The sequence below is a fragment of the Ceratosolen solmsi genome, unplaced genomic scaffold, assembly GCF_000503995.2.
Source record: "Ceratosolen solmsi marchali unplaced genomic scaffold, CerSol_1.0 scaffold6, whole genome shotgun sequence".
Classification (NCBI taxonomy): Eukaryota; Metazoa; Arthropoda; class Insecta; order Hymenoptera; family Agaonidae; genus Ceratosolen; species Ceratosolen solmsi.
The window spans coordinates 17,015,239-17,024,922 of record NW_011948414.1 but is presented as its reverse complement, the minus strand read 5'-3'; the positions used below and the strand labels follow the sequence as shown (position 1 = coordinate 17,024,922).

General features: G+C 27.4%; 2 protein-coding genes across 3 annotated transcripts in view; both read right to left on the bottom strand.

Annotated features, from left to right (window-relative positions):
* Window positions 1-1,893, bottom strand: part of LOC105368319 (nudC domain-containing protein 1) — a 4,238-nt gene extending 2,345 nt beyond the window's left edge. Inside the window, exons 1-2 of the mRNA XM_011507317.1 lie at window positions 1,649-1,893; window positions 601-1,579 (exon numbers count right to left, since the gene is read on the bottom strand). Of these exons, the coding sequence (XP_011505619.1) occupies window positions 601-1,579; window positions 1,649-1,763 (1,094 nt within the window). The 5' untranslated portion in view covers window positions 1,764-1,893. The remainder of the gene's footprint in view (window positions 1-600; window positions 1,580-1,648) is intronic.
* Window positions 1,894-2,623: 730 nt separating this feature from the next.
* The window catches only part of Naa60 (N-alpha-acetyltransferase 60), an 8,794-nt gene continuing 1,733 nt past the window's right edge, over window positions 2,624-9,684 (bottom strand). Inside the window, exons 2-3 of one of the 2 annotated variants that reach the window (XM_011507315.1) lie at window positions 3,920-4,833; window positions 2,624-3,291 (exon numbers count right to left, since the gene is read on the bottom strand). In XM_011507315.1, the coding sequence (XP_011505617.1) occupies window positions 2,714-3,291; window positions 3,920-4,238 (897 nt within the window). In that variant the 5' untranslated portion in view covers window positions 4,239-4,833 and the 3' untranslated portion in view covers window positions 2,624-2,713. Of the gene's footprint in view, window positions 3,292-3,919; window positions 5,027-9,684 lie in introns of those variants that run through there. The other variant, XM_011507314.1, reaches the window with a different exon arrangement.

Sequence of the window (9,684 nt, the reverse complement as noted above, 5' to 3'; positions counted from 1 at the left end):
AAAAATTACTTTCATCATGATTTTCTTGAGGAAACTCATTATGACAACACTAAGACGTTTTTTAATTTGTTTTCAAACTATACTCACTATCTCATCAGGAATAATATTATAATTAAATAAAAATTTATTTGTATCTTACAAGCTGTAAGATTTTTTAAAAATTCAGATTACAACCTACGTCAATATTTATATTCTTATAGCAATTTAGTTTGAAAATTATTTATCATGTTAAAAATAACTATAACGTTAATAATATTTACGATCTTTTGCTATCTATCGACTATTATATTCCACGACCCCCCTTCAATTAAAAAAAAAAATTGTACGTATACATATATGCATATTCATTTTAGATACTTTTTTTTTTATGAGTAGATTTGCATTAGAACGATCCGTTTTTAGTTTAGAAGGGATATCACAAAGAAAATGAATTTTTATAAACATATTTAATTACGCTTGTGCAAATATTTTAATACAATGAAAAAAGAAAAAAGAAAAAAAAACCACACATGAGAATTAAGAATAAATAATTTTGTTAATAAATAAATTTTTTAAATATAAAACAAAACAAAAACAAATAAATTTTAATAGATTTAATACCTCGAGTGAATTTCGGCAGCCAATACTTCATTAGATAAATATTCGCCTCCTGTATCACCTTTCATTAATTCGCTCCACATTAAACCACTTTCGGACTTAGATAATTCAACCTCTAAAGTATCATTTTTATGTCTCCACGTTGTTAACTGCGCCTCCAGTCTATTAGGAGTTTCTCCACTTAATAGAATTATATCAGCTACCGCAATTAATACACTATTTGACGTTACATCTACTTTTGCTACAAGTTTATTGTACTTTTCAGGTACTTTTACATAAACGGTAATTGAATCTTCATCTTGTGACCAACAGTATTGTGGAATTTTTATTTGAGAGTCGTTAAGCGAAGAATCATCTTTAATTTTATCAAGCTTTGTAGAATCATACTCAAATTCAACCTGATTTTGGCTAATAATATGACAGAATTTTCCATTTTCTTCAATATAGACATTTTCAACTGGTCCTTTCACTTTCATTGAACGTTTATAATTCAACTTGATAATCGAATCTGTTTGATTAGTATTCTCATCGTAATTGTAAAATAGGAAAATAAGTTTCGTAAACTTTTTACCTTCGCTCTCATCTATCATACATATAGCGATAATTATTTCCGAGCTTTCTTTAATAAACCTTGCATCTAAAATGATTGCTGGCTCGATATTAAATACAAAATTTTGAATGCCCTTTTTATATTCTATTAAAAATTCTAGACTCCCTCCTCCATTACAAATGGCAAATATATTTTTTGATGCAAAAGCAATGGATGGATTATATTTAAAATTGCATGATTTTGAAATAATGCTGTTACTCGTATAGATTAGGTCTAATGATTCACTGCCCTTAAATTTCCAAATTTGTCCATCTTTATCGATAAACCAACAAGTCGAGTCATATGGATTTTTAAATAGATGATTGTGAAAAGCAAACTGTCTGGCTTCTAACCAAGAATCTTGCGATGCACTCAATTCAATACGTAAGATTTCTAAACAATTAAAGCTTTAATTTTTTTATTCATAACAAAAATTTATTTTGTATTTTAGGTTATATTTACCGGTTTGCAGTTCTATCTCTTGTTTACCTAATATGGTATCTGAACAAAATTGATATTTTTCAAAATTTGTATTTACAAGCTTTTTATCGGGACGTAAATCGATTATTTTTGTCATTTTATTTTAAACAATTGAAAATATTATACATAGGACAATTCTTGCGTACTCCGCAATTATTCATTCGAATTACACTAATGCTTTAGCAGACTAAATAACTGTATTTACGCTTGCCCTCTCTCTCTCTCTCTCTCTCTCTCTCTCTCTCTCACACACACGCACACTGTTCTTCATTCGCAATGCTATTACATGCGCTGCGTTTTAAAAATGGGAATGAAAGTAAAATATAATATGTAGAAAAATACTTTTCTATGACATATTCGATTATTACAAATAATATATTAGAAGGAAACTACGCCTATCTAAGAATTAACTTATTCATCGTATTTTTCATGTAAGTATATAACTATCAGATCTTTATTTATATATATATATATATATATATATATATATATATATATTCATATGCCCATGAGAATATTTTTATTATTATTTTTTTTTAATAACAAGCTTACACACACGCGCGTGCAAACGCACAATTAATAACAAAACAAAGCTATTTATGGTATTAATATTCAACAAAGTTTGTTTCTTCTTTTTTCTTTTTTTATAAATTTTTTAAAATATCTAAGAATATCTTCAAATTAATATCGCAGCTATGTAATATGACATATACAATAATAAATTAAATATAATTCAATGGCAGATTCTATAAATTTTATCTATTAATTTTATAATTTTATGTACATTAGTGACAAGTATCTTACAAGATATCAACGTTTAAATTCCATTAAATTATACTTTATCATAAGCAAAGTAATAGTAATTATAAATATAGTAATCACAAATGTAAGATCTCAAGTAAAAATAAACCAATAAAAAATGTTATATGGTATATAAATTTCTAAATGAAATCCGCCTTTAGACCTTAAATGTACTTATTATTCATTTCCATGAATAATTGAACTTTGGTAAAATAAAGAAAGAAGAATAATTAAATTACAATGACATCATCTGTGGTAAAAAAATAACGTAGCTGCCCATAATAATCGTTTCCAAATCCATCGTGGAACACGACAAGGAGCTAATCTGGCAACAGAGCCAGCTAAATATCTCATCCAGTCCCAAAGACCTCGAGGGGCATGTCCACCATTTATATAAAGAACATAGGTAAAGCCATCTTTACATTTTCCTCTGATATAATAATAATATGGAAGAAAACTGTGTAAACGAAAGTGGCATCTCTGATAAAAATGAATGGCTGGAGTGTTACTTGACAGAACATGAAGAAAAACTGCTTTAACGGATGAGCGTTCTGGTGCAGTGACGTGAGCCAACAATTGTTCCAAAAGAAGCGAAGCTATACCATTACGGCGATAGGCTCTTCTAACGCCAAGACTAAGTATATAACCGACTAGAGAATCTATTCCAAAGCTGGAACAAAGGATACCACGATCTTCTTCATTGAGCTTAGCATAAGGTTTGATCTCAGCTACAATCAGACCAATAATGACTCCTCCGTACACTGCAGCAAGAGCATAAAAACGCGAGGAACTCGTTATGTCTTCGTACCACGAATAAGGATAATCTACAAATAAAAATCATTATATTCAGTTTTATAAATAATTTGTTTAAGTAATACGTTCGTTTATAAATTTCTTAAATTATTGTTATTATATAATAATTTGATTGCAATACTTGAATATATATATATATATATATATATATATATATATATATACATACATACATATAATAAGATTTTACAGTGTATAAATAAATAAATGGTTTTTAACAATTTTAATTTAATACATTTAATGTTCAAATCTTAATTATAATTTGCTCTAAATGTTTGATACATCAATAAGTTAGATTAATAATACCATTCGTTAATTATACTTGACTGTTAATTAATAAGTTAAAATAATAAAACTGATGTGTGCGTGCGTTGCGTGAGTGCGTGAGTGCGTGCGTGAGTGCGTGCGTGAGTGCGTGCGTGAGTGCGTGCGTGAGTGCGTGCTTGCGTGTATTAATCGACAATAAATCGTTTGCATAATACATCGAACGCGTTACAAAAGCTATTTTTGACAAAGCAAATAAAGCCCAGCGCATCTAATTTAATTCGAAAACAATTTAAAAATATTGACACTGCAATCTCACAAGCATTAATCGCGAGGCAATGACAACACTTGGTATTGCTTAATCTGTCGGCTCACCTATGGGAAACCAGTCTTGACAAAGTGCTCGTACCTCCTCCAGATCGTCGGGGCAAAGGAAGCGCAATTGAACCTCGCCAAGAATACACAAGGGTACAGTGGCAGGCGCATTAACGCCATTCGTGTCGTGATTGTTGATATGCGGAACGTAACCGTTTGCCCCAAGGGGCCTCGCTCCACCACAAATCTCATTCGGAGCACTGGTGATACAGAAAGGACACTCGTTCAGGGGACACTTGTCTTTCTCGGCGCCGACCTCGGCGCACGCAACTTCCTTCAGCCACAATTTCTCATAGCGATCAAACGAGACGGCGGTCATCGCGACCCTCTTTTCGCATTTTACGAATCATTTGTCGAGGATGGATGTTCGTCGAATTGTCATTCCTTGTTTTCTTCGGACAACGACGATAACGACGATGACGACGATGTTGTCGGGATGTCACGTTTCCACGAGGCTCTTACTTGTAAATAATACATGCCAAAATAACAGATTCAGGGGCATTTTGTTATTATTTCTTTCTCTTTTGTCTACGGCGCAAGCTGACGACTGCACGAGAGATGAAAAATTGAAAGAAGAAAAGAAATACTGTCGCAAGCGGTCATAAAATTACCGGAAATGCCTCGTTAAATTATTCGATTAGTATAAAGAGCCTCTCCCGGTAAGTTATTCTAACCTCGTCGTATAAATTGACAATAAAAACATTCGCAGCTTCGAAACGTTGGGTTAGGAATCCTCTGTTGCTGAATGAATATCAAAACATAACCTATTTTGACGTATCACTTTAGGCTGCTTTATAAATATTTATGTACAATTTGAAGTTGTAATTCGCTCGTGGATAATAGCTGACAAATCCGCTTTATTATCAAGTTATAATAGTCAATAGGTGTGTTAGCTTCGTAAATGACGACAGCATCTGGCATGAAAAGGCGAAAGTTAAACGATTGTACAAAATTAAAGAATAGAATTAAATTCATTTGGGATAATATTTAATGAGATTATAAAGCATACTCCTTTTACAAAGTATTTGATTATCGAGCGTAGTATGTAATACACGCCTTACAACAATTTCTGTTATATTAGAATATTAAAATCAATAATATATTAGTAAATAATTGTCTTTGTAATTAGAATTATTAAAAAATGTTCGTCCAATGTTTCATGATAGTTGCATTGAAGTTAAACGCACTTCACTTTATCACACGTCCACGATTTATCGAACAAGGCGCCATCTTACAAAAGCTACTGCATTATGAATTATGTTATTTATGCCAGGCAATATTGTGTAATTTGAAAAAATATTCTAATTCCTTAGCGTCTAACTTATTTTATTCCTTACTTTTACACGAAGATGCTTTAATATTATTAACAAATGCAGCTGAGTGTTAAGTTTCTTGTGCGAGCTTTTGCTCAATTTCTTGCGCAATTTCTGTCACTTTGAAATCTGACTATCTTATTGCTTTTATTCTGCTCTGTGTTTGCATGTCATTAACAAACTTACTTCTTAATTTTCTTCGCATTCATATACATTCGTTAAAAAATTTCCACATAAATTGAACGAACATTTGCATAATAAATAAAATAATTGTATTATTTTATAACATCGTTCATTGTTTTTTGAGCATTTATATTTATATTAATAACGCGGGTAAGATGACAAAGTGAATTTGTCGAAAAATGCGGCAATTAAACAACGATATTATTAACACAATTGTACAACAAAATAATTTAATAAATGCATGTGATTATTGCATAATATGTTTTTTTTTTTATATACTGTGTTCTTTAATCTCGACAAATTTTCCTACTTTATAAGGAAACGTTTATATAAGAAGAACGCAATTAAAAGTATGTAATTTACTGTTCTGCAATTTTCAGAATTTTAATCATGGAACATATTTTTTCATGAAATTAAATTGTACGTAAAACTTACATTAAATCCATATGAATACGCGCAATGAAAGTTCGCTTGAGATTAGAAACATATTAAAAGCCAATTCATGTTTTTTTTTTTTTTTTTTAAATTTAGGCAGGTAGGTTCGCGCACCCAAGTCTTTAGCAATAATGTAAAATGAAAATATAAAGTATAATCAGTCAATGTTAACTTATTTCACAATCGATGTTTCAGAGTTCAGTTTTCAGCGTAAGTTTTACAAGTAGTTTAATAACTACGTAAGACATTGTTCTTCTTCAACTTCAAATTCACTTGAATTTAATTAAAAAAGAAAAGAAAAGAAAAGAAAAGAAAAAAAAAGAAAAAAGAACACTTCAATGCATAAAATTAAGCTACGTAAAAGATTATTATTAGTTGCAACGTGTTTGATGACTGATATTGAAAATCTGAGTTACAAAAATATATCGTTTGGATATTTTAATTGAATGTGTACGCGAATGGCTTAAATCTGAATATTAACTAAAAGTATAAATACTTTACGTATTTTGCATAAATTATGCAAAAGATACAAAACGTTGTTAAGTATAATTTAAAAAGCTTCAACGTGATGAGCAATCATTGCTTTTGTCCATAACACACACGCACACGCACAAACGCACAAAAATAATTATCCTACAGTTATGTAACGAATGCATACATGTAAAAGATTTATTATTTTTAAAAGCATTCCTTGATTTTCATTCGTTTTCAAGAGTTTTCACCCTTTAAAATCATTATTCAACAATAAAATCAACGAATAAAGTTAAAATGCGAATAAGATTTTATGAAACAATATTATTTGACAAATGTAGTGAATTTGATAATAAATTGATAGGCGTATTCTAATTCTCTTTTTTTGGTTAATCAGTCAAGCTGACTTATTCTTATAAATTATTAAATTTAGTGGCTATTCAAATTTTATAATCTAATCGAGTAATAAAATACGACGTAATTACTTTATTAAACAGCAAAATTAAAAATATTGTTTTATTTAAGTAGTAAGGTTTAGAAAGTTATGCGATTAAGTTCGAATGATTTTATATCTGACTGGATTAGCAATTATTTGAAAAGTATGAAAGTACAATCGCGAAATATGTTAAATTATTAAGCCGATATTTAATTATAGTCTGAAGTGAAAAAATAAACTTAGAAGTATATTTCGGATTTTAACTATTGTAAATAAATTAATAAGATAGTTATGTGGCTTTATTTGAAATATATTAAAAAATATTATCAATTGTTAATGGTAATCAGTACTTTTATTGCTATTGAAGGAATTCAATTAGTTAATGAATTACAATTTAAATTTCATTCGCGAGCTAATAATTAATTTAGAAATTTTCGTTTTTAATAACCCATTGTTCTTTATCATTTGCACTTTTAATTTAGTTACATTTATTTATATACAAAAAATGAAAGAGATTTACCAACGTATTTCAATATAATTACTGAAATTTTAACTAAATATATTTAATTAATATTCATTTAATTTACATTTCAATACTCATAATTTCCCGAATTCTAAAGTGATTATCATCTAATGCAAGAGATTAACCAAATATCCTACTAATTTGTTAAATGAGATCAGCCGTAAAGTTTTTAATTTTTAATCACACTTAAATAGATATTTAAACAGTACAACACACATTATGTTTATGTATATATGATTATTATTATGTTTATGTATTATGATTTATGCGTGATTATGCATGATTATGCATTATGTTTATGTATATATGATTATTATTAAAGAATATTGTCATAAACATTTTATGAAAATGAATTGAAACGATCGATTCTGTAGTTTATAAATGAAATTTAAAATTAATAAATATTTTAATATGGCTACTTAGGATAAAGATAGTAAGTTTGAATATAAAATTGCATAGTAAATGAATGAGTATCAATTTAAAGGGAAAATTTGCCTTCTCGATACGTTGAAAATCATTTAATAATAATAATATGTTAAATCTTTATTTCAAAATAAAAATTCAATTCTATAACTTTGGAAAAAGAAGCTTTGAAGACCTTGATTATCAATTATAGCTTACGTTGTTAAGCTTCTAAATAAGATTAGACCTTTTTTTTTCAAAATTTTTTATAGATTTATTGATGTGATACAATTTTTTTTTTTTTTTTAAATTATAATGGAATAAAAAAACTTGCTTATAATATTATTAGTGGATATTTAGTACTAGAAATTTATTATTATACTATGTATAATGATAAATTTTTATTTGATGCTCATTTTTTTTCTAAAATTTCTTTATATCGGATGTAAAATCATGAATCATGATTTATAATATTTAAGATAAAGATACTTTGCGTGACTACAACAATTCTATAAATTTGTTTCTATAAATTACAAAATTAATCTATCGAAAAGAAACTATCGATTTCCTTTTATATTATATATATATATATATATATATATATATATATATTATAAATTATTAATTATAACAAAATGTTCAAGACTGTTAATTTTTAGTAGAGAATAATTGATATAATAATTATATAGATAGAATATTATCGCACATTATTCGCATTTATTAGAAATATGAGTTAAAACAGTTGATTGTAAAAAAGTAAAAATACGTTATATTTGTATTAATTGTATTCAATAATTCGTCGATGTAAATTGTAATTAATTATTACTTAATAATAAACATCAACTAAACAAACAGCAATGTTTTATTGTTTACAGATATTCACTAGTCCATGGAATATAGATTAAAGCTGTTTTATCGAACTACTTTATTGACGTCTTAAAAAAATTAATTCAAATGGCAGTAACATACATACGCTTAGTTACGTTATTTTAGAATTTTTAATACTGTAAGAAATTGTTAATACACAAAAGAAAAATTGCACATAAATAAATATTACGTGATTCCTAACATTGGTATTAGTTAAAAGTAACAGACGATGATCATCATAATAATTTCATTTCGAAATTAGTAAAAGAAATAAAAAATAAGCATAAAAAATATGTAGATTTAATATACGCTGTTTTAAAGGTATTATTGAAAAATTTTATCTCTATAAATTAAAATGGTCTTCTAGAAGAAAAAGGAACAGTAAGCAAAATTCTTTTAAAATATTTCATCTATCTAATTTAATAATTTCGTTTAATATTATTTTTATACACGATTGAATATTTTCTTTATTCCTTCATTTTGACAGCTGACACCCCCCCCCCCGCACGCCCCGCCCGCCCGCCGTGTCAATAAATCAATTTAGCTAGCAAACTTTTGGTCTTTATATTATATTATTGTAAAAGATACACGTTAAAATAATATATATAAATATGTAAAAAGATAAAAAATAAAAACTTATATTAAATAAAATTCTAATCGCCAGACATAATAAGTTATCTCAGAATAGCATCAGGTGACTTTGAATAATTTTTTTTACATTTTATTCAAAAGGTACTTATTTTGTGGTGCAACATATTTTATTTGTTATTTAAACGTATAATAAAAAGAAAACGATAATTTAAAAATATTCATAATTATTATACTATTCATTATATATATTTAGTATTCCATTAATAGTATTCTTTTTACTAATTTATATTCAAATTTATGGCCTACAATAATACCCTATTTTAACTGACATTACTTACTTACATCTCAATTCATACGTACGTAACACAATTCAGTCTATACATATTATAATATTCAATATAACGTGAGGCCACAGAATTTCATGAATATTTGATTTACATTGATGAATAGCATATATATATATATATATATATACACACGACACACACACAAACAAAAACAAAACATTAAAATGAATTATTTTATGTACTTTTAGTTATGCATA